Source organism: Suricata suricatta, chromosome 3, assembly GCF_006229205.1.
Source record: "Suricata suricatta isolate VVHF042 chromosome 3, meerkat_22Aug2017_6uvM2_HiC, whole genome shotgun sequence".
NCBI classification, from domain to species: Eukaryota; Metazoa; Chordata; class Mammalia; order Carnivora; family Herpestidae; genus Suricata; species Suricata suricatta.
Window position 1 is genome coordinate 138,889,214 of NC_043702.1, and position 24,730 is coordinate 138,913,943.

At 39.2% G+C, this 24,730-nt stretch overlaps 2 protein-coding genes across 2 annotated transcripts in view; one reads left to right on the forward strand and one right to left on the reverse strand.

Annotated features, from left to right (window-relative positions):
- The window catches only part of DTL (denticleless E3 ubiquitin protein ligase homolog), a 40,574-nt gene extending 30,398 nt beyond the window's left edge, over window positions 1–10,176 (reverse strand). The window contains exons 1-7 of the mRNA XM_029933376.1: window positions 10,125–10,176; window positions 6,017–6,070; window positions 5,235–5,360; window positions 4,368–4,466; window positions 3,282–3,343; window positions 3,077–3,197; window positions 141–206 (exon numbers count right to left, since the gene is read on the reverse strand). Of these exons, the coding sequence (XP_029789236.1) occupies window positions 141–206; window positions 3,077–3,197; window positions 3,282–3,343; window positions 4,368–4,466; window positions 5,235–5,360; window positions 6,017–6,070; window positions 10,125–10,176 (580 nt within the window). The remainder of the gene's footprint in view (window positions 1–140; window positions 207–3,076; window positions 3,198–3,281; window positions 3,344–4,367; window positions 4,467–5,234; window positions 5,361–6,016; window positions 6,071–10,124) is intronic.
- Window positions 10,177–10,535: 359 nt separating this feature from the next.
- The window catches only part of INTS7 (integrator complex subunit 7), a 98,636-nt gene continuing 84,441 nt past the window's right edge, over window positions 10,536–24,730 (forward strand). The window contains exons 1-3 of the mRNA XM_029935320.1: window positions 10,536–10,720; window positions 22,806–22,935; window positions 23,731–23,877. Of these exons, the coding sequence (XP_029791180.1) occupies window positions 10,627–10,720; window positions 22,806–22,935; window positions 23,731–23,877 (371 nt within the window). The 5' untranslated portion in view covers window positions 10,536–10,626. The remainder of the gene's footprint in view (window positions 10,721–22,805; window positions 22,936–23,730; window positions 23,878–24,730) is intronic.

Consider the following 24,730-nt stretch of genomic DNA (forward strand, 5'->3'; position numbering starts at 1 on the left):
CCTGAGAATTTGTACAGTGAGCAGAAATGGGGGATTATGAACATGTGCCCCCTAGTGGTAACCGGATAAATTCACTAACTCATTCAAAATAAGTATGGGATGATACTATACTTATCAAAATTAAAATGGAACTAGTCTACCTTTTTTGTTGCACCTGGTGTCCCAGACCATAATGTTGCCATCTCTTCCACCTGTACAGAAGACAGCTATGGGAAAATAGTGTGTAAGAAGTTAACAAAATCAGTCAACAATGCATGCATTTCAATTTAAGTTTCCTAGAGTATCTATTATATGCTAGGCATTGTAATTGGCACAGGAGATTAAAATTTAAAAAAATACACAACTTAGCAACAAGTAAATGAAAACAAAGCTGTGAAGGGAAAGGGTTACAAAGAACTCAAAAGGCTTATCCTGAAAAAAAATACTCTATAGAATAATCCCTCTGTGTAAATATTCTTAAAAACACACAAAACACTATATATAGAACACTTAACGGAAGTAATAATGATGAACAAGCAATAACCAAAATATACTGAGAGCTTAGTAAGTGCTACACACTAATCTATGTGCTTCATATAAATTAGCTCGATCCCTGTTATCAACCCTATTAGGGGGTTATTAGTATCCCCATTGTATAGATGAGAAAACTAAGGCATAGAGAAGATTAAGTAACTTATAAAGATATTCTTAGCTGAAGAAATCCAGAGCCCACTCTCCAAACCTCCAAGCTATACTGTCTCAGTATAGAAGTATGGATGAGATCTTTACAAAATGGTGCAAGAGGTTGCCTCTGGGGATGGAAAGAAGGCAAGGGGATTAGAGAAGGGAACATTGGGGAACTTCAATTTATCTGTAATGTTTTACTCTTTAAAAAGTAAACCAGAAAGACTGTTTCCTGTGTAGAAGGGTAAGCACTTGTCAAACCAATCTACCTGCATTAGCGATAAACTTTGGACAAACTATAAAAACCAACTGCCTGAGGGCTGTTTAGAAACTGAACAAAAACATGAAATTTTTGGAGGGGAGTTTATACCTGAAGGAAATGATTGGCCAGGCTAAATTACAGGGTTTTTTTTGTAGTTTTACCTTGACGGTAACCACAGTTGCAGTTACCAGTACCAGGCAGCTAAGATGCCAATAAGAAACCGGCCCTCTTTCAAGCCATAGGAACTGGGCAAGGAGACTGAAGCCACAAGAGCTGCCAGAGTGAGAGGGAAAGTCCAGAGAGGGCCAGAAAAAGGGTAACTCTAAGTCTGTGTTTAAGTTTAAAGCACAGGGCATCTGGGTGGCTCAGTCAATTAAGCCTCTGACTTTGGTTCAGGTCATGATCTCATAGTTCATGAGTTTAAGCCCCATGTCAGGCTCTAGGAGCCTGGAGCCTGCTTCAGATTCTGTGTCTCCCCCTCTCTGTGCCTCTGCTCTGCTCATACTCTCTCTCACACAAAATAAACAAACATTTAAAAAAAATCAAATTTAGTGCAAGTCTCTGGTTGACTCCTGAACCATACATGCAAGGGAAAACCAAAAGCACTTTGTAACTAAGGCTTATGTTGAAGGACTGAAGTGGGATCTGCTCCTCCTGTACGTCTGACAGTCTGCAATCTAACTACTACTGAGTTAATTGCCTGTTAAAACAAAAGTATCAACAAATGAAAGTCCAGGGAAATAAAAATGACTTTCCCCAAGAGTTTAGAGGCAGAAACTAGAATAAAACAGGGGTTCTATGTTTGGTTGTAAAAGTGTGCCCTGTACAAAGGCATTTGGCTGAAGAATCTAAAATCTAATCTGTTTACCAATCAAACTATGTGGCCTTGGGGCAGTGTCCAACCAGATAATTCATGCTAGAGCACCTACAGACTACTGAGAGCCATGAAAAAAGGCACCAGCCCCCATTTCTAATCCAGTGCTTTTTCTACTAGACCACATTGGCATAGACTTAATGTATAGAGTTAAAAAAAAAATTAAGCAAAGGGACCAAAAGATACAGTGTTTCCCTTTTCTATTACTCTTTACATAAATTAACTTTTAGTAAGGTAAACTGTCATGATCTTATTCTTATTAACTGAGTAAATTCTGACACAGTAGTAAACTAGAATACAAACATCCCTAACTTTATATAATAGATGTACTAATGAAAACCTAGAGGTAAAAACTGTGCCATATATTTTTTAAGGTTCTACTCTCAAAAGCAATGACAGTCAATTAAAATTGACATTTTTTTTTGAGTACTAATCAGCTCAACAACTCAGTTTAATTTTCCTGAGTGCTCATGTGAATAAATGAAAATGTTTCTTTTAAAAACACAATATTCTTAATGATAAAGGAGACTGCAATGTTTATCCTTATCATTGAGTTTAAAGTCAGATTAATTCAGCCACTTCTTTGAGATCAATGTTTGGCCCATTTGTTTAAAAAAAATTATTCAGTGAGGAACTAATGGAGGAAGGAGAAAAGAAGTGACTAGGAATGAAGAGCTCATTCAGACAATCCTAAGTTTTTTCCCTAGCTACTATAGAACTGTTCTGTATTATCTCACTCTTTATATCTCCCTTCTCTATTTTAATAGCAAAATACATATAAAAGGATCAATTGCGAGTAAATAATAGTTGAAAACATATTAGAGAATTGGGCAATTTAAAGCAATTAAATGGTAAATTTTCAGGTAGAGAATCATGCCCATTTTATCAGGTTTCCCACTCTTTCCTCACACCCCATTTAATTAAAATTTTAAAAGTAGAGTTGAAGTATCTAGTTTACAAATAGAGTTAATCAGGGTCCAGTATAGGTTTTGACTTTTGAACAGAGGTATTGTGGCTGCTTATAAGTATTTACCTTATCTGCAAGATTATAGAAAAAAATTATCTGAAGATTCTTTAACAGGGACAAGCTGGAGATAATGTCCATGAGAACAGGACTAAAAGCCAACTTAATTTCATCGATTTCAGTCATGAGACTCTCAATCATCTATGTAGGTAAAGTAGCAACTCTGATGGGAAAGGGAGGAAACAATCACAGCTTCTTATTAACTCACCACGAAGGAGGTGAAGGACATGAAAGGGGATAGGAACAAACCTACCTTTCTCAAACTTAGAAAAGGCAACTGATTTGAGGCTGCACTGATGACCTTTGCATGTTCCAATCAGCTCACCAGCTTTTACATCCCAAAATTTGGCTGTTTGATCTCCTGCTGCTGTAACCTTTCAAAAATAAGGTATCATAATTTAATGAAGCAACACTTTACCAGCATTTGCCCAAATTCCAATAAAATTAAAGTCACTTACAAGCTTAAGTTCACCAGGAACCCAGGCCAGATCAAAGACAGCATTCCAGTGAGCCATCCATTCTAAACAAAGAAAATGGTTCACATTCACGTGAAATGTCCAGACTATGTTCAGGGGCAGCCATACCAAAAGCAGTTTGAATTTCTTGAAAGGTGTAGTGAAAAGATCAGTCATCAGCACCTTATAGTCCATGGGCCAAAGAGAACCTGTGTACTCACAGACATTATACATTGCCTTTACTACTATAGAAAACTACTGTTTGATACCAAATTCCTTTCCATAAGGTGACTAGTAAACATACTCTCTAAAATGGAATGTTTCTGAAACATTTCCAGTTCAAAAATCTTCATCATGCTCTCTGAATGGAATCTAAACTAGTTTGACATTTAAGGTTCTGCATACTTTGGTCTTTATCTCTGCTGCAAGGTTTATCTTTCACTGTTCTCAATCTATCTTATTCCAACCAAACTAGATCACTCCTTATTCCCTAATTATAGCCTATGCTTTCTTATCTCTAGGCCTCTGCTAACGCCTTCCCGTCCACCTGGTATGTCCTGTTCCACTTCCATTGGCTTAAATACCATAGTCCAACTGAATGTCCTACACTTCATGAAAAATTTTCCTTGCCACCTTTACTACATGAAAGCTTTCTTTTTGACACCTGTGGCATTTATCTTGTACATCTATATCATTTATAGCCTGTTTTATTTATCTCCACACTCGACTTAACTAGTTCCAAACTATTAGCTTCTTAAGGTCAGTAGAACTTTCCCTTGGGAAATGCTTGGTCAATATAAATAAAGTGATGTTTCCTCCAACCACGTTAAGTGTAAAAGATTTAACTTCTTAAAAGAAGAACTGTTTTTAATCCTAAAATTCATGGTTTTTTTTTTTTAAACTTTCAGTAAAAGTATTGCCATAGTTGGTAATATTGACAGAAAGGAAGTCTACCATTTCTTTTTAGCCTGGTGCCTAACAGACTTAATCAGAAGTCAATATAATTGGTAATATACCCAAATAACAATTTACACAAGGCTTTATGCATTCAGAGTAATGTTAAAACAAAAAGTTTAGACCTAGACTTACCTTTGACACACTTCTTTCTATTGGCTTGTGATTCTGTGTTATATAACCTAACGAAGCCTTCTTCATTGGCAACTGCTAGTATATGCTCCATATTGGGAGCTAAACAAGAAATAAAAAATAAAATATATAAAAAAGTAACACAAAAAATTTAGAGGTGAGTATAAAGCTATAAAAACAACATGATATAGATTACCTGAATGCTATTAGTTAAACACGAAGAATCTGTTTGAAAAGAGGGAAGAGGATTCTACCCAAATAGTAGTTGATATGGTAGAGAGGTTATCTGAATTAAAGACTGCTTAAAATTTGCCATAATATGTAATTCAGTAAATGACTCAAAAACCACCAAAATTATCTTCAAATAATCTCTTATTTAGAGAAGGGTAGTGCTTAAACAAAGAGTGGTACTGAATAATGGCAAAGAAAAGCACATGATACAGGCCACCAGCAGGTTGAATCTATTAGTTAAATTTCCTTTTCATACCTTTTTACTTTTCCTCACTTAAACTATTAACAATGGGGACAAGTACTTCTATTTTTGTTCATATGTTCCCCAATGCATTAAAGAGAGATTCAGATCAAAAGGTATATCCACTGGGCAAAATAGTTTTTCATGATTGCTGAACCTCTGCAATCCTTTCCCAGTATCAATTAAAAAAACAAACCAACAATGCTATAATAGTCTTATGCTTTAGAGGAAATGTATAACTATGCATAGAGATTAAGAAAAGTCTATTTCATAAATCATAGGAGAACAGTTATTAGAAAAACTCTACCATCTATCTAACCTACTTCTTCTTGAAAGGGGGACACCCAGTATATTTCTCCTCATTTCTAAGCAAGCCTCGATTAGATAGGAACTCTTACCAGAAGAGAAGGTACATCCAAAAGGAGGAACTGGGGTTCCTGTTTCTCCATAAGAAGTGTGCTCATCATTACAGTTGCATTGATAACCAATTAGAAGGGATTGTAGAGGGTATTGTGAAGACCATCCTAAAGTAAGACACAATTCCTTATAGAATTCCAACATATGATCATATATCATACTTTTAACAAGGACATAGGTAAATATTTGTTTTTAAAAGCTTAACATACTTTATACAGATCCACTCACTAGCCAGGATCCTCTAGAATACAGTTTCTGATATTTCCCTAAGGGATCCTGAGGTATAAAGGTAGAAATGAAAGAGGACTCTCAACTTCTGGTGAGATACAGCTTTGGGCTTAAATGGAGTCTCGTTTGTACACTTAAGATTTTAAGAAACAAGTGGTCTTTGCACGTTTAAAAAAGATCTTACCTCCCCAACACCCTTTGGTGACAACGACAAAACACAACCACAAAGACTACCACAACCATTAAAACTACCCTTTTCTGCAATTAAAATTTTGGTTCCAGAGTTTCTAAATCAACATTACTGCAAACTCTTAAATTACCAGAAATATCATACATAATCCAATGGTCAAAGAGTTAAAGGAAATAATGTTGGTAAATGTGCCTACCTAGTCACTAACATGTTCACGAGTAAATTCTAATTCGAGTTCCTCTTTCCTTACCAATGCTAAAATTCTAGGATTCTAAAATGTTAACAGCAACAAGTCACAGTATCTTCAACCATATTAGAGCAGTTTTCATGTGAGGCATCACGTACCTGCCCCTAGAGTACAATCAGTTCGGCCCTGGCTACTCACAGGGTCAGGGAAGTCTTTAGAGGAGGGGAAATCAAAGTTGAGAGACGAGTAAATTTTCACTGAATACACGAGAGAGGAAGAACTTTAGGTAGAGGGAGAATTTATTCTACCTGGGTCGAGATCTAATGTGCAGTATGGTCCTAAATAAGTAGTAAGCAATCTTCAAAGATTTATCATTTAGATGTAAAAGTCAATACATTTTAAATATTTAAAAGAAACACAATAAATAGTTACTGAGAACTAAATGCTTATTAAGCACCAGAGGACAATGAAGTTACACTCTGTTGAGAGCAGTCTAAATAGTTAATGAACTCTCTTACATTTTAGGGTATTTTCAATTCCCACTTTGCATCAAAAATACTGTTTGGAGAAGACCTCTTAGTCTGACATGCCTCAGACACACCTAGTTTTGGTGTCCTAGAGATAATCTGAAGCAATCAGTACAAAAGAAGCAAAGAATACAATCCAAAGAATACAATCCAGATTTAGTCATTATTCCTGGGGGTATTTATTACCTCTAGGTCAGGTGTTGGGTAAACAAGCCATTAAAAGACCACTAAAGGAAGAATACAATAGCTGTGTTGAGAAGTTCACAAATATCCATCTACAGAATGAATTTTAAAACATAAACTTGTGTTCTAAAGTTATGTAAATGTACACTTGTGGTTTGGGATTAAAAATATATAATAAACTAATGATTGCAACACACAAAGTCTAAAGGATCAAGTCTTGAACAATTTAGGTGGAACTGAAAAGGATAAGCTCTGAAGACCTAATTCTCTGGAATTACACGGAAACTCCTTTAAACTCTAGCTCATTGCCATATAATCTAATACCCAAACACCAACAAAAGGTCTAACATGGCTGGGTAACTTGTCCCTATCCACTCTTCCATTTCTGCATTTCCCATAACACACGTAGACAGGTCTCTTAACCAACTGTCATTGGATCCTTATTGTGCTTTGCAAAAGTTTCCAACATAAATATAATTCTTTCCCTCATAACACTCACTTGGAAAAGTCTATTCTTCCCTTGATGTACAATTTAAGCCCCTAGAATTACATGCCAATTTTTCAAGGAGTATCTAAGGATATGAGAGTTTTCAGAGAATCATTTGTATTTCTGTAACTGTGCATTTCTGTAACTGATCTGTCTGAGAAGGTTGCGGCTCTATTCCTTCCTCTCCCTTCATCACTTTCTTCCACTTTTCAAAAGAAAGCCATTTTCATTTCTCAATCTTAAACGTTGTGTTGAACCAAAGTATAAAAACTTATGGGACTCCAACTAAGAGACAAGAGGATAATTCCTTTAATAAAGGCATCATAAGTAGCCAAATCCATCTCTTTAAAAGATATACTTCCAATTAAATTTTACTTTTTGCTTCATAATCATGTACCAAAATTAATAGTCCATATTGTTTTGATCACTTGGATATGAATAACTGTAACAATTCAGAAGAAACTCTTGACATTTAGTGCTTTATGATTACAGAAAATTGTGATGAGTAAAATAACTTTTCAAGCCTAGAATCAAATTACAATAGGATAAATCCTGTGAAAGAAAGTGGAAAGAGAACAAAGGGGAAAAAGCAACTATAGCTGACCTTGAACACAGCTTTGAACTGTTCAAGTCCCCTGACATGTGGATTTTTTTTTGACAGTACTATAAATGGATTTTCTCTTCCTTATGATTTTCTTAATATCTTCTTTCCTCTAGCTTTATTGTAAAAATAGAGTGTATAATATGTATAACATAGAAAGTATGTGTTAATTGACTCTTATTGGTAAGGCTTCCTTCCAGTTACCAGGAGACTCTCAGTAAAGTTTTGGGGAGTCAAAAGTTATAGATGGATTTTTGACTCCATGGTGTCGGTGACTCTAACCCCCAAGCTGTTCAAGGTTCAACTGTACATACAAAATCTGGCAGCTAAAGAGTTTGTTCATATTTTTAAAAAAATGATTGATGTGATCATCAAATCACTAGTCTTTATATTCTATTAGATACATTTTGATATTTTATTTAAAAATTTCAGTAAGTTTAAACCTATGATAAAAACTTTTAGGTGACAATTTAAAAATAGAGTAATCAGATTTCCACTTTAGAAAGACTGTTAGCAGCAGTGTGGAGCATAAACTGGAGAGAAACTAAGAGACTATTTAGGAAACTTGTTATAGTATAGACAAGAAGTTATTAGGACCCAATGGAAATAAAATGGTAAGTATAGAACAGATCCAAGATATAGTGATGAGGCAAAATCAGTGGGCATAGAGAAGGCAGATTCAAGAAGTTTTAAGAGAACTTTCTGTATTTTGTGGAAAACAGAGGAATTTTGAACTCAAGTGTCTGGCTAGGAAGACTAGTTTAAAATAATGGGACCACTCCCTAAAGTAGGTAACAGAGCAGGTTTGAGGGAAAAGTGAGTTCAGTTTTGAGTACTGGAGTCTGAGATGTTTGTGAGACTGACCTGCTGGCTGGGTGAAGATACTCATACAGTTTTTATAGGAATGGAGGTAAAGTATAGGGAATAGAAGGTTGAAGGTAGCAGAGGAAGGCCTGGTTGTGGCTATGATCATCATTCATGGGAGTAGGCAGAAGGAGAAAAGGGGCCTAGAATGGAACACCAACATGGAAGGGAAAAGAATATGGTCCTATAAAATTCAGCGCATAGTATGTAACAATGAATGAATTTCAATTTCTGACACATATCGATAAATGAGTATTTGTGAATGCAAGAGAGAGGAGAAGTAGATCTGGAGACTTGGCAAAGAATCTCTTACAAACTAGAGGCTAAATATAAGTCTCACAGACAGTTAAGGACTCGTGCTGGAATTAAAACTCGGGCAGTTTAACTCCAAAGACAGAGCTCCTACCCACTGGGCAATACTGCCACTCAGGACACAGGGCACAGAGAAGTTACTTAAGCAAGGTCCCAGGAGAGTCAGAGAGGGGGCATTCAGAGACCATCACAAAAAATATACAAGGTGGAAGTAGGTAAGGATGGTACAAAGTTCAGCATGGGGACAGGAAGCTGAGGACTATTCCTCAATCTATTTCTCAATATCCTTTGCCTAGACCTTTGCCTTAATATAAAAAGTTCCCTTCTCAGATTCTTTTTTTTGTTTTCCACATGGTGTCAAGGGGAAAGAAGACCTAGTCCATTTTTAAATGAACTAGATTTCATTTGTATCCAATCTTAGTCTGGGTAGTAGTAACTCCCCGGTCAGAAATTTACCAGAAAGTTTCAGGTTGTTGACACTCAAACCTCAGCTCAAAACTCCTATTGCCGGTGTTTCAACCTAAGGAACCCCAACAACTGTGACGATTAAGTTGCATTTCTACATCCTCCTAACACAGAAACATCCCCAGTTATACCGCTATAGGCGAAAACGAAACAAAGCATTTAAATCCCACTTCTGTAAATAACAATACATAGTACACTGGCATCGAAAAACATTTGGAATAAAATACTTTAATCTGCTATCAGTGATGATCTCTGTGGGATGTGGTTATGGGCATTTTTCACTCTGTAATTTCGAATTTTTATGCACATGTACTAATCAGGGGGAACATTTTTTTGACCATGCTAGAAGCAGATGTTGTCTTCTCTGCGTTCCTTAATAGAGAATCATATTCACCAGCGTATACGGCAAACAGTAGGGCTCACTAAAGTTCTAAAGCAAATGAATCAATGAATTAACAAATGAATCCGTGAATATGAGCCTTGAAGATCTCACAGAACTGTTAAACCGCGCGCACACACACACACGCATGCACGCATTGTCCAGTTACTGTGCAATATAGACAGAAGCCGTAAAGAAGGCCAGCCGATTCAACTTTCCTCCCTCTCTCGGCCCGTACTGCAATTTTAAAACTCCCGATTACGATTAAAAATGTCCCAAAGGCATGAAAGTGCAGTTTTCTTTAGTTGTTTTCACTAACACGAACTCAGTTTGGCCGTGGGAGAACTCGGGGGCTGGGAAACAGAGTTGGAGTCGGCCTTGGTCCGCCGTGTTGTTCGGGGGAGGTGAAGCCCGCCAGCAACAAGTAGCGGTTAGGGCCGTTACTCACCATTTCTCGGGACGCCGAACTGGGGCTGGCGGAGCACCGAATTGAAGAGCATCTGGGCCAGAGGAAAAGGTCCAGCTGAAGGAAAAGCCGTGAAAATGGCCCTGGGTTGAGCAGAAATCGTAGCTTGCGCCCCTCTGAACACGACTAGTTATTGCCTCCAACTCCCGCCACTGTAAGCCCCGGCCACCAAACTCCCCGCCAAACTGACGTCACGCTCTCTGATTGGCTCTAGCCGCGGCGTCCGGGCGCCTCCGAGTCACTTCCCCCTTCCAATCCCCGCCTCTTTTCCTCCGAGCCGCGGGAACCCAGAGTTCTGGAGCTCCCTGAGCGCCTGCGCGGGGGGCCGCAGAGGCGCTGGCGAACGGCGGGGAGACCAGGGCGCATGCGTAACAGGACTTGACAGCGCGGAGGAAAAAATCCGCGAGGTGGTGGAAGAAGATGGCGGTGCTGGGGCAGAGTTTGCAATCTTTTTAAATAGGCTAGTCGAGTGATTATTCGGGTCATGGCGTCAAACTCAACTAAGTCTTTCCTAGCAGATGCCGGCTATGGCGAACAGGAGCTGGATGCTAACTCTGCCCTTATGGAATTAGACAAAGGTATTCGAAAGAGCGGGCTGAGCGGGTGAAACGGGTGTGGGGGGCACTGGCGCCACCAGGCGGTGGTGGCCGCCGGACAGGCGCATGCGCCTAGTTTTCCTGGGCTAGGGCGGGGGTGGGCACCCATGCTTTTGGTGAATCCAGAGCTTTTGTAGCCTTGGAAGATTGCAGGAAGATTGCAATGTTGCCGTTTTTGCTTTGCATGGGTTGAATAAGTAACGAGCTTCGGTGATGGGCCCGATTTGACCACTTTGAGGGCACAGTCCCCCTCCCCCGATTTTCCAAGCAGTTTATAAAAATGCTAAATTTAAATTATGAAATTATTTTTCACTACGTTCAGTTGAGACACGGTCTTTACCAGAGTGCTAAATAATAATTTTGCACCCACTTTATAGCGATTTATTTTATTTCTGTAACTATTACCTACGGATAACTAGGTAGGTTAAATATGGCCAAAAAAAAAAAATCCGAAAAGCATCGCCTTTTTTTCTGTATATTCCACGAGTTCTCTTTCCCTCTCGGAGAAGGGGCGGGGGGGTGGGAGGTGCGAGGGCTGCTTGTGTAGTGGAAGGAGCTTTGGAGTTAGGCTAAGTGGAATTCCAATGCCACTAATTTTAGTAATCATGGACGTGCCATCTAAGTTCACCTGACCTAGGTCTTTTGTCTCCAAAGTGGATTCACTACCATTGAGCTGGCAAGACTGTTGTAAATATTGATGTAATTGTATGCAAAGGAAGCCTTTATTAAATGCTAAAGAGATAATGCCTTCTTAGATATGGATGTGGGAGGCAAAGGCAAATATTTGACAGTAAAGAGCTCAAGTATTAAACCTTTGTTTCAGTGTACTTCAGTGATTTTTATTGGATGGGGGAAACATTCAGTCACCTGGTATACAGTATATTCTTCATTGATCATAGCCAATGTATAATATATTAAGAGTTGGGACTACAGGTTGGAAGGATCTGTCTTCCAAAGTACACTTTGAGCCATTTCCCAGCTCTCTGACGTGGACACTTGTCAACTTTTCGGGATTTTGTTGTTCTGGTTTTTAACCTGTAAACATTTCTAGTAGGTAGGTCTAGATAAGGGTTTCTCAGAAAAAGCTTTTAACTCCTTTTGATCAACATAAAGTGGCACAGCACTTCAATGAGATACTCCTTTGGTTGAGTCACTTTAGTACATCCCCATCAGCTAAGAAAATGATGCTGGATTTTGCTTTCTCTTACCAAAGCTGTGCGCCATTTCCCCTATGAAATATGAAATTATAATCGTAAATGTGGTTTTTATTTTATTTTTTAATGGGGATTTATTTTTTAATTTTTAAATGTCTTTAAATTTTTTTAAATGTTTATTATTTTTTTATAGTTTATTGTCAAGTTGGTTTCCATATAACACCCAGTGCTCATCCCCACAGGTGCCATCCTCCATGTCATTCACCCTCCTTCCCCCTTCCCCCTCCCTTTAATGTTTTTTTAAATTTTTATTTTTTGAGAGAGAGAGAGACAGTGTGAGCAGGGGAGGGTTAGAGAGAGGGGGAGACACAGAATCTGAAGCAGGCTCCGGGCTCTCAGCTGTCAGCACAGAGCCCGACATGGGGCTCAAACCCATGAACCATTAGATCATGAGCTGAGCCGAAGTTGGACGCTTAACTGACTGAGCCACCCAGGTGCCCCGTAAATGTGTTTTTTTAAACACTACATAATCTTTTCCTTTTCATTCTGGAAATTCCTTCCTGTTTCCCAGTGAAGGTTGCAGATCTGGATATCTAATAACCTTACCAATTCTAAAGACATTTTCTGCCACTCTGGTCCAGATGGGCTTATTTCATGACAGTAGGACAGTAGTTGTAGAACAGAGATCAGGCTCAGGCTCTGAGAAGTGAGAAATCTAGAATTCCTAAATATTTGACATTGTGTTAAAAAATATATATATAACACAATTTTTGCTTTTTAGAAGTTGAAATAGAACCGTAGTATTTCATATCTGTAAGAAATAAATGCATTACTATTGAGTGTTTAACTATAAACCAGCAATCAGTCCGAGGTATTAAGCAAGTGATTGTGTTCAGTTCTCCCAGGAGTACCCCAGGTGAGTATTCCCCAGATGAGTCTCAGGCTCAGAAAGATAATTTGAACAATATTAAGAACAATGCTTGTGTTCTTTTTCACTTCATCATGCTCACCTTTTAAAGCGGTTATGAAATTAGATTACAGGAATGGCCATTTCATTAGAATATAATTTAGTATTTTAACTATTGAGTCATTTCATCCTTTACTTGTTAAAGTATTTCTGTTTTAGGAGCCAAAGGTCATAGGGTCAGAAGGCTACAAGTTCTGACTTTGTTTTAATTCTAAAACATCTAGACTAGAGTTTCCCAAATTGCATTTCAAGGAATAGTTGCTCAAGTATTTTTTTTTTAAACTTTTTTAAAATTTATTTTTGAGAGACAGAGAGAGACAGCATGAGCAGGGGAGGGTCAGAGAGAGAGGGAGACACAGAATCTGAAGCAGGCTCCAGGCTCTGAGCTGTCAGTACAGAGCCCGACGCAGGGCTCGAACCCACAAACTGTGAGATCATGACCTGAGCGAAGCCGGCCGCTCAACCGACTGAGCCACCCAGGCGCCCTGCAAGTATTTTAATAAGAGGTTCTTACTCCATAGCCCTTCTAGCCGTCCCTCCCTTGTACCTCCTAAGAATGCAGACACTCACATTCATACACATAACTTATTTCATCAGGCTTTGGACTAGGGAAGCAGTAACAAAATAAAATAAAGCCCTTGCCTCTGTAGAGCTTATATTTGGGACAGAGAAAATAGGCAAAAGCAAATATATTAAGCATATATTGTGATAGGTAATGATACAAACTATAAAGAAAAATAAAACTAATGAAGGGGGCTGGAGAAAACTGGGTATGGGCTTGGGGTTGGTTTGTTTACTTTTGGGGGGGGGGACAGAGAGAGAAGGAGACCAAGAATCCAAAGCAGACCCCAGGCTCTGAGCTGTCTGCACAGAGCCGGATGTGGGGCTTGAACCCACAAACCATAAGATCATGACCTGAACTAAAGTCGGACGCTTAACTGACTGAGCTACCCAGGCGCCCCTGGTTTGTTAGGGAAAGCCCTTACTGGTCACATAGAGGAACAGCAAGTGCAGAGACCCTGAGGTTGGAGCCTGTTTTGCATGGTGTTTCTGGAGCAGAGTGATAGACATTGAGGATAAAAAGATAGACAGGAGCCGGTTTGTGTAGGGCAACAGAAGCTATTCAAAAAGACTGGCTTTAATTCTGAGTGACATGGGAAACCAGGGGGAATTTTCAGCACAGATGTGGCATATCTGACAACTTTGAGAAGGATCGATCTGACCGCTGTGTTGAGAGTCCATTGAAGTGGGAGGGCCAGGGATGGAAGTGGGGAAACTAGTGAGGAGACAATTGTAACAATCCAGGGGAAAAAAACAGTGGCTTGGGACAGGGTGGTTTCAGTGAAGATGTGTGAAGTGAAGATTCTGGATATATTCTGAAGGTAGAGCCAACAAGATTACCTAATGAATTTGATGAAACTGTGAGAATTAGTGGTCAGGAAAAAACTTTGAGGTGTTTGGTCTGATCTACTAGAAGTAGGTATTGCCATTTACTGAGTGAGAGAAAGTGAAATCAGATTGGGACTGCTAAATTTGAGACGTTTCTTAGTCATCCAAATGGAAATGTTGCACAGGCAGATGCACAGATGTGAGACTTGAACTCCATTATAAAGAATTACCTGTGAACTAGTGTCCTTAGATGGCACACTTGGAAAATGTCACTTATAACTTCTTGTACTTTGTTCTGAGCCTTTTGAGCAAGTATGGTGGTAAGCTCTTTGTTTCTGATCTCCCTAAGAATAAATGAATGCCATTTTGATGATGCTTATATAAGTACATTCCTTCCACATGTAGTTAGTAGTAACACAGGAAAAGTATCCAGTGGTAGCCATTCATTCATTCAGCAAATATCTACTGATCGCCCTCATTGTGTTAGTCACCATACTTGGACTTGGGCTATATTAATGAACAGTAGAGCTTTAAGAAGGAAACCGGGCTAGATCGTTTATGGCCTTGTTAGTCAGGACAAGAAGTTTGGATTTTATGCCAAGTGCATTGAGAAGACACTGGAAGTTTTTAAGTAGAGGACTGTCACGGGATTGGTGTACGTTTTTAGAGATCCCTCTAGCTGCTTTGTAGAGGTCATTTGGTCCCTTTTTTTTTTTTTTTTTTAAGAGTTTTAAGCTGATCACCATGCTGACTGAGCTGTGAAGACTAAGCATATACAGAGTTAAATGTTATAACCAAGTATAACTTATATTTGTCTGACACATTTCAGAATATGGATAATCATTAATACAGGCATTATAAAGGACATGTCTTACATGAATTAATCGGTATAACTTTCTCACTAATATAACTTCTGCATAGTCTGAACTCACAGAAAGTGTCCTGATGATTTTGGAAACCTATACAAGATCTCCTTCACCAAGTGAAAAGGAGTCTCCTTTACCGAGTGAAAGAGTGAAAAGGAGTCTCCTTTAAATGACATCATCACTCAGCCTGTCTGATTCCTGTGAGGTTGGCCTTGGAAAGGATATGTGAAAAGAGCAATCAAGAAGGGAGTGGTACCCTTTCTTACAGCTGGGCTATGGGAAGAGAGGAAATTTAGGAGATGGAGTTGCTACTTGAGGTATTGGTGAATTTACTGCTGCATGACATTTTGAGGTGTGCTCATTGAAAAAATTTAAGTATGAAATAGAAAACTGATACAAATCAGGACAACTGTTTATTCTCCCTGATTTTCCCCTTAGATGCTGTCGCCTTACCTATATTCAAAAACCCGTGAATTCTCAGATTATAAAAGAGACCACAGATTGCTATTTCACTATCCATATTGGCTCAGATGCGGTTGGTGTTAACAATAAACAAATGAGACTTTGGAGGTATCTCTGTATCTCCTTCTGAAGGGAGGCCTCTGCAGCAAAGTCTGTACCAGGTGACTCATTCCATGCCATCACTGATTGATTCAGAAGTGGACATGTGACCCACACTGAGTCCATCAAATTCTCTCTTGAGACTGTACCACCAGGCCATGCTTAGTCTGATGGTATCCAGAAGTGGACCTGTGAGAAGGTCATGTGGAATTGAGAGTCTTAACATCTCAAATCCTGATTGGTGATCACTTGATTGGTCATGAACTATTCCAAAAACCCAAGGCCCTTCTTCAGTTCTTACTGAAATCCATGGACTCATTTTTAAATATGGGTAAGAGCTACTTTCTTGTACCTTACAAACTGAGTTGTTAAGTATTCCTGAAAATTGGTATTCATAAATTAAAATTGATTTGTGTATGACTCTAAATCAGTATTCTGGGTGAACAATATTCCATAATCCTACCATGTACAGTTACAGACAATTTATGAAATTTGAATGAAGGATGTTTTATTATTCGTTATCAGTTGAGTTGACTATTATTTCAGTAGTTTCTGGTCTGGCTTTTTAAATATAATTTACGGAGACTTGCCATCATCAGTTTATTAAACTGTGGGTTGTTAGGTTATCTTATCATGTGTGGTGTATACTTTTGTTGGTATTTCTTCTCCCCCAACCCCATTTTTAATAAATACACTTTAAGGTACATATAGGTTATGGTTCCAGTTTGAATCATCCTCACCCCTCAGCTAAAGCAAATGTATATATCAAACTCTTAAAGCCTGTTGTTTGTGGTGCGTTTTAGTCATATTGGTGGTCACTTAGCATCTTGTGATCACTCCTCCTGTGCGTGAGGAATGACCCATACCACGAGCCCTGTCTCAGCAGGGTGGAAGCAAAAACCAACTTTCTAGTTTCTTTTGCAAGAGCACAGGATGTGAACTTGGCTCTGCCAATCATACGGACCTCCTCTGGGCTCTGTGATACAGCGGGTTGAACAACACAAGAAGGCATAGTTGAGGGGCACACTCACAGTTCCCTTCCTTGGCGGTGTTAGCGGATAGTAACAGCAGCGATGGTCACAGCGTTCCTGGATGACAGCAGAGCTAATAGGAGCATCCCATGTTTCCCAGCAACAAGACTTCTCATCTAATGGTCTGGCAGTGCGCCATTATGTGTTCTTAGATGTTTAACCTTGAAACTGTTTGTTAGGTTTTTACTAAACTCATGTTCTGCCTAATCAGCCAGTTAGCTTGTGTGGTTTGAAGCTAAGAACTCTGACTGATACGTGCCACCTGGAAATGTATGTTGCTTTGAAAACTTGATTATTGTACATAACCCCCAAGTTGACCATAATATATGCTATTCCTCCCAGTTCCTTAGAATATGTTATCTGTCAGAATTATAGCACTCTAAAATCATAATCAAATAATCCCTTTTAAAATCTTAACCTCTGTTCTCTGGTCTGGAGCCAGATTGCCGGGATTTGAATCTCACATCTGCCGTTTATTAGCTGTTGTTTCTTGGGCAAGTTGCATAACCAGACTTTGCCTGTGTCATCTTTAAAATGGGGATAATAGGTGGTTCAGTCAGTTGAGCATCCAACTTGGTTTCAGCTCAGGTCATGATCCCACAGTTTGTGCGTTTGAGCCCCATTTCTGGCTTTTTGCTAACTGTGGAGCCCGCTTGGGACTCTCTCTCTCTGCACCCCGCTCTTCTTCCCCTCCTGCGTGTGCTCTCTCTTTCTCTCTCTCTCTCAAGATAAACTTAAAAAAATAAAATGGGGATAGTAATAGTACCTAACTTCTATGACTATAGTGAGAGGTTAATATATTTAAAGTGCTTAGTAAAGTGGCACAGAATAAGCACGTATTATGTACCAACACCACCATCATCAGTAACTGCTGTATTGACCATTCTTTATTTTCATTCAGACCTCACCTGTCTACTTTCCCTTACCCATCAGACTCTTCTGTTTTCTTTATCCAGCTTAGATTTCATGGTGCCTCATTTTATTAACTTTATTAGCTTTCTTACCAGCACTTTAAATTCTTATCCAAGATTCTCTTCTACTTAGGTGAGCTCAAAGGTGACCAAAAATTGCTAGAGAAAGTCCTACAGTAGAGTATGTGGCTACAGTCACAGATATCAAACCCAAACGGGCCTTCAACACAGACCTGCAATACTACAGTGTTGCTTTCGTCAAGACTCCCACCTTCTTTAATGACATTGCAGATCTTCAAGATGTTTAAAACCAGAAATTCTGGGTGTGTGTGTGTGTGTAATCTCATTTCATTTTTAAAATTTGACAGTGAATTCAAAGCCTTTAAAAAAACTTTGTTATCAGGTGAAATTTGTCTGAGGGCCAGATTCAGCAACCTACTAGATTTTTAACTGCAGTATAGACAGGACAGCCAAGTAAGGTGCAAGTGGTGGAGGATAGCTTTGAGCATCTACGTTCCTACCCTCTCAAAGTAGCTTTCGGCTCAGGTCTTGATCTCATGATTCATGATGTCAAGCCCCTTGTTGGGCTCTACACTGACACTGTGGGGCCTGCTTGAGATTCTCTCTCCCTCTCTGTCTGCCCTATCCCCACTTCCCCACTTGTGCATTCTCTCTCTCTCTCAAAAACGAACGTTTAAAAAAATAAAAAAGAACTCTGTTTCTTTGGTGGGAGAATTACAAAGAAAGATGTAGAAACAGCAATCACATCCCTACACCTTAATGTCTGGTTGTAAAGTGGCATTCTCACTGTCATTGGTCTTATGGTCAGGGCATTCTTCCTCAGCTAGCAACAAGATAAAGTGAACAGTCTTTCTTAGAACATGATCTGAGTGTGCTGAGTGCCTATTTTCAGGTGAATGGCTTATTCTGAAGTTGAAATTGGCCCAGAGCAAGCCATGGGTACCATAGACCCAGCCTAGGATTGTTGCCAAATCCTAGGTCTTCATGCGTTTCTCTTTTCCCTTGAACTTTAACTTCTGTCCTTCTGGGCCAGCCTCGCTTCTTGTTTCCTTTTTCCTAAAGCTCTTACATCAGAAAATAAGTAAGAAATTTACTGCTCTTTAACTTATTTATTTTGATTGGCTCTGTTACAGAAATGAGGGTCTATTTTATTTTAAAGAAATAAAATTAGACAATATTAGAGAAATCAAAACGTTTCTCTGGCCAAATTCAAAATTATCTTTGGTGCATTTTAAATCACTGTGTTTAAACAAATCAGTGTAATCTGTGGTTCTGCTTTTTAAGGGAATGTAAAACAGATCATATTCTGTCAGGAAACTCCCTCTACATGGGCTGCTTCCTACCTTACATTTTTCATCCCAACCAAGGTTTAGTTCACCACAAACAGAACTTTTTTATTCCCTTTTGCGTCACTCAACTACTGGCAGGGAGAGAGGAGGAAAAAAGTCCAATGGCTGTGTATCATTCCAACAGGTCCCCCCGCCCCACACACATGCACAAACACATCTGTTACTTCTCTCACCTCCATCCTCAGACTTGCATTTCCTCTTTCCCCTTCCCTTTTGTCCTTGCTGCCCTGTGTGTGTGTTCCTGGATCCCTTTGTCAAGTCAGAGCTTTAGAAAAGCTTTTAAATCTACATGAGCCACTGCCAGGTACCTAGAACATTTCCATAGGCGAAGTGTGTTTTGTTGGCAGAGGAGTCCTAGAGCTTTAGTAGCAGTTCTATTTACGGAGGTAGGGGGTAGGGGAAGAGGGGAGCAGGCAAAATGGCGATATGTTCTAAATATCCCATTAGAAACACGAATCGGGGCGCCTGGGTGGCTCAGTCGATTAAGTGTCCAGCTTCAGCTCCGGTCATGATCTCACGGTTTGTGGGTCGAGCCCCGCGTCGGGCTCTGTGCTGGCAGCTAGCTCAGAGCCTGGAGCCTGACTTCGGATTCTGTGTCCCTCTCTCTGACCCTCCCCTGCTCATACTGTCTCTGTCTCCCTCAAAAATAAATAAATAACATTTAAAAAAAAGAAACATGAATTGATTTTCCCTTGGGAACTTTTATTATAAGTGGTTATTGGATTCTGGAATATGACAAGCACTGATAGCGCCTTTTTTTTTCCCCTATGAGGAAGTATATTTCAAGTACCAAATAACCAACATGAGTGCATTTACAGAACTCAGACCATTAATAAGTTGTAGGAATTGCCTGTGCAGATTTACTCTCTGATTGCCTTTTGTATTGAAACACAGTTGTACCCAGTAAAGAGTCCTCAGATGAGTACTTCCTTTGTCATTTTCTAACAGTGAGCAGACCTCATGAACGCAGGGATTGTTGCGTACCTATTCTTGCACAAATATGGATATATATATAATTGGTGTTTTGTAAATTCTAAAATACCAGAAGAAAAATATTTGAAACTGAAAATATCATACTTATATATTCATTCTAAATGAGTATTTTTAAGGGATTGAATATTAACTTTTTTATTTGTTGGGTTGTTTTTTTTACATTAAATCAGATGAATTGAGGTATAGTTGATATATAGTAAAATTCATCAAATGTATGCAGTCACGAAACCACCACCATGGTCAAGATATAGAGTGTTTCCAGGGTACCTGGGTCGTGCAGTTGGTTGAGCGTTTGACTCAATTTTGGCTCAGGTTGTGATCTCATGGTTGGTAAGTTCAAGCCCCACATCAGGCCTGCACTGACAGCCCAGGGCATGCTTGGAATTTTTCTTTCTCCCCCTCCCCCTGCTCAAGCTCACACTGTTTTCTCTCTCTCTCTCTCTCTCTCTCAAAATACACTTAAAAAAACTAAACATAGAACATTTCCTTCACCCCCAAAACTTTCCCTGTACTCCTTTGCAGTCAATTTTCTCTCTCAAGCCCCCCTGACAACCACTGATCTGTTCTTTGTCCCAAAGTTTTGCCTTTTCTTGAATGTCATATAAAACAGTCATATAGTTTATAGTCTTTTTGGGGTCTGACTTCTTTTCTTAGCATAGTGATTTTGAGATCTGCGCAAGTTGTTGCATGAAGCAGCATTTGGTTCCTTTTTATTGCCCGGTAATAGTCTCTTGTATGGATAGTCCACAATTTATTTATTCACCAGTTGATGGACATTTGGGTTTTTTCCATCCGGGGGTTATTATGAATAAAGGTACCATGAACAGTTGAATACAGATTTTTTTGTATGGATTGATATTCTCAATGCACTTGGATAAATATTTCAAAGTAGGATTGGTGAGTGTAGAGGAGGTGAATGATTGCCTTTATAAGAAACAACCAAACTGTTTTCCAGGGAGTTGTATAGTTTTGTATTTCCACCAGCTATATACGAGAGTTCTAGTTGCTCCATATCCTCATTAGCACTTGGTATTGTTGGTCTTAACATCATTTTGCCATTCTAGTGGTATGTAGTGGTATCTTAATGTGGTTTTTAGTTTACATTTCCCTGGTGACCAACTGTGTTGAACATCTGTTAATGTGCATGTATTTGCCTTTCATATTTCTTCTTTAATGAAATTTCGCTTCAGGTCTTGCCCATTTAAAAAATCGTGTTGTCATCTTATTGAGGCATAAGAAGTATAGATGATATCTGTGGAGTGAACCTATAGGGTGGAGGCTGGAGATGTGGGTGGTGTAAGAATACACCCAAGACAGAGCAAAGGAGATAGAAGCGTATTGAATATACTGCAAGGGAGCATCGGGCAGGATAGCAAAGGAGAGACAAGTGAGGAGGCAATGATGGGGGGCTGGACTTAAGGGGGAGGAGTGAAGAGGATGGTAACATATGGAATTTTTCTTTTTTGGTACCTCTGCCTGGTCATAAGTAGCCTATTGGTCAGCTAGGCCTTATGGATATTTTGAGATGGGTCATCCCGTTTGGATTCTGCTTGCTGGGTAGTCAACTGTGGACCCTTTCACCTTACTCAGGTTTCCACTGGTCAAGCCTGTTGCCTAAAAGCAGCCTCTGCATTGTCCTTTATCAGATATGTGTTCCCTAAATATTTTCTTCTGGTATATGGCTTGTGTTTTCGTTTAAAAAATTTTTTTTAATGTTTATTTGTTTTTGAGAGAGAGTGAGCACACACACAAGAGGGGGAGGGACAGAGAAAGAGAGGGAGACACAGAATCTGAAACCGGTTCCAGGCTCCCAGGTGTCAGCTCAGATCCTGAGGTGGAGTTTGAACCCATCAACCAGGAGATCATGACCTGAGCCAACCAACCAAGCTGCTTAACCAACTGAGCCACCTAGGTGCCCCAAAGAGCAGAAGTTTTTCATTTTGATGGAGTTTATTTATTTATTTATTTATTTATTTATTTTTTTAATGTTTTATTTACTTTTGATACAGAGAGAGACAGAACATGAGAGGGGGAGGGGCAGAGAGAGAAGGAGACACAGAACCGGAAGCAGGCCCCAGGCCCTGAGCCAGCTGTCAGCACAGAGCCCGATGCGGGGCTCGAACCCACGAACGTGAGATGTGACCTGAGCCGAAGTCGGAGGCTTAACCGACTGAGCCACCCAGGCGTCCCGGAGTTTATTTATTTTGAGAGAGAAAGAGAGTGCTTGTGGGTGCACACATTAGTGGGGAGGGGCAGAGAGAGTAGGAGAGAGAATCCCAGTGCAGACCCCAATGCGGTGCTCAATCCCATGAACCATGAGCTCATGCTGAGCCAAGATCAAGAGTTGGATGCTTAACTGAGTCAGCCAGGTGCCCCAAGATATGTTTCTAATTTCCCTTTCACCCATGGCTTATTTATAAGCTGTTTAATTTCCAAATATTTGGGAATTTTCTAGATATTTTTCTCATGGCAATTTCTAACTTAATTCCATTCTGGTCAGAGAATATAACAAGTACAGTTTCAGTCCTTCTTAATTTGTTGAGACTTGTTTTATGGCCCCAAATATTCTTAAACTACTCAACCTTAAAAAAAAAAAAGTGTTTCTTCTTCATTACTTTATATGTAAAAGTGACAGTTTGCCAAATTACTATTTGGCATATTATTTATAAAGGATCATGAGTCACAACTGTACCTTACCTAATTTTTGTGAATGTTATTTTATGGTACAAGTAGTTTTACTGTAATGCTGTGTTGCTATTTGCTAGTTTTGCCTTGTCATAAGCACAGATTTGTAAGCTGTTCTTCTGTTATTGTTCATTTCATAGGTCTGAGATCTGGCAAGCTTGGTGAACAATGTGAAGCAGTTGTTCGCTTTCCCAGGCTCTTCCAGAAGTATCCATTCCCTATTCTCATCAATTCTGCATTCCTAAAATTAGCTGACGTTTTCAGAGTTGGGTAAGTCATTTTAAAGCCTCGGCATCCTAAAGTACTTTGTTCATGTTTCTTTGTTTAATGTTGCAAACTTTATTCTTCTTGGGCTTTGGGACTTCCGCATGATTAGTAGCCATTTTAGTGGATGCACATGGCAGTTTGCAGCACTTTTTGGTGTGAAATGTAATGGCATTCTGAGCAAAAATGAAGTCACATGTCAGAGGGTACTTATTTCTTCGGGGAACAGGATAAATCAAATTAAGACAATTTTCGTGTATTATTATATATCTGATTTGCACAGATTGTTTTGAGAAGTTTCTGATTTAGTATTTTATAACACAAGCTTACAAGTTACTGTGAAGTGCCTGAAACATGGAGGAGCGAGAGAAATCCCTGCTGGTTTGTTTTTCTCCCCAACAGTCCCTCCTATGTCTTTCCACCATTTTTCATGCACTCAGTTACTTACATACACACCGAGTCAGACTTGAAGGAGAGATGTGTAGAATTCGCTTGTGAGAAGAGGAAGTCCATCTGACCTCCTGGCTGTGGTTATAATAGGAGTGAAGAGCGTGCTTCATCTCTGCAGCTTCTCTTTCTGACCCTGCCCTCTTGGTATCTTGCAGCAGAACTGTAGGCATTGCTAACTGCTCATGCTTAGTATTCAAAGCACAGGCTTCAACTCTTTTAGTGATGAGACAAGAAATGATAAGATTGAAAAAAACGTTGCCAAAATTTAAAATCATTAGTGTTGCTTTGATTCCTAATTAACAATTACTTTCCTAAAGTGGTCTCATTCACCTTATCTCTGCTTCTTCATAGAAACAATTTCCTGAGGCTGTGTGTCCTTAAAGTTACTCAACAGAGTGAGAAGCATTTGGAGAAGATTCTAAATGTGGATGAGTTTGTGAAGAGAATTTTCTCTGTGATTCATAGTAATGATCCTGTGGCAAGAGCCATCACACTCCGGTACGCTCCGTGCTATAACGAATCGCCGCCAGATTGTTTGGGTTGTAATTATGTACTCATGAAAGGCAGTGTGTTTACTTTTTTCATTTTAAATGGCAGGAATTTGTTTTTTCAAGTAAGACTCCAGGCAGAAATATGGTAACCATCCCAATCCATACATGCTTTTCCGTTACCATCTGTGATACTGTTTGGTTGTGAATTCTTGCCTAACTTGTGTTTGAAACATTCCTTTTCCTGAGTTGGTGTTCTGATCAGGTAACTGGGATCTAAATCTAGCTTAGCCTCATTTTTGTGCTTATCTTCCTGACTTCGTTCTGTTTCATGTGAGTTTTTGTATTCATCCATGGTCATGTGCTCATTTTTACATGCAATAATTTGTGTTTGAACCTCTTGGAGAATGCCAGATACAACCACTGTTGTTTGTTCAGCCTTTTCTTTTCTTTCTTGGCATTTAAAAAAACTTTTGTTTAATTTTGTCAGAATTTTATACAGTAAGCCTTCCATCCAGCTTCAACCGTATTATCTTTGTAGGTCTGCAGTCTATGGAATGTATGTGTAATTTTTAGACTTGAAATTGACTTTCCTAAATTATAGGGCTTGTTTCTGACTTGCCTTGTTCAGACAGTTCTCTTTTTAACCATGAAGTCTAGGATGTCACTTTTTCCCTAAGTTTTTCCTTCAGGAACCAGTTCTTCCCTCTTGTTCAGGATTAAGTGCTTTGTCATTCCTCTGCCTTTTGAGTGATTGAATTCTGAACACAGTATGATATTTTACAGTCAGTTGATTGACTTTATCTTTAAAAACCTGTATATGAAACATTTAAAGATATTCTTACCTTTTTTTTTTAATGTTT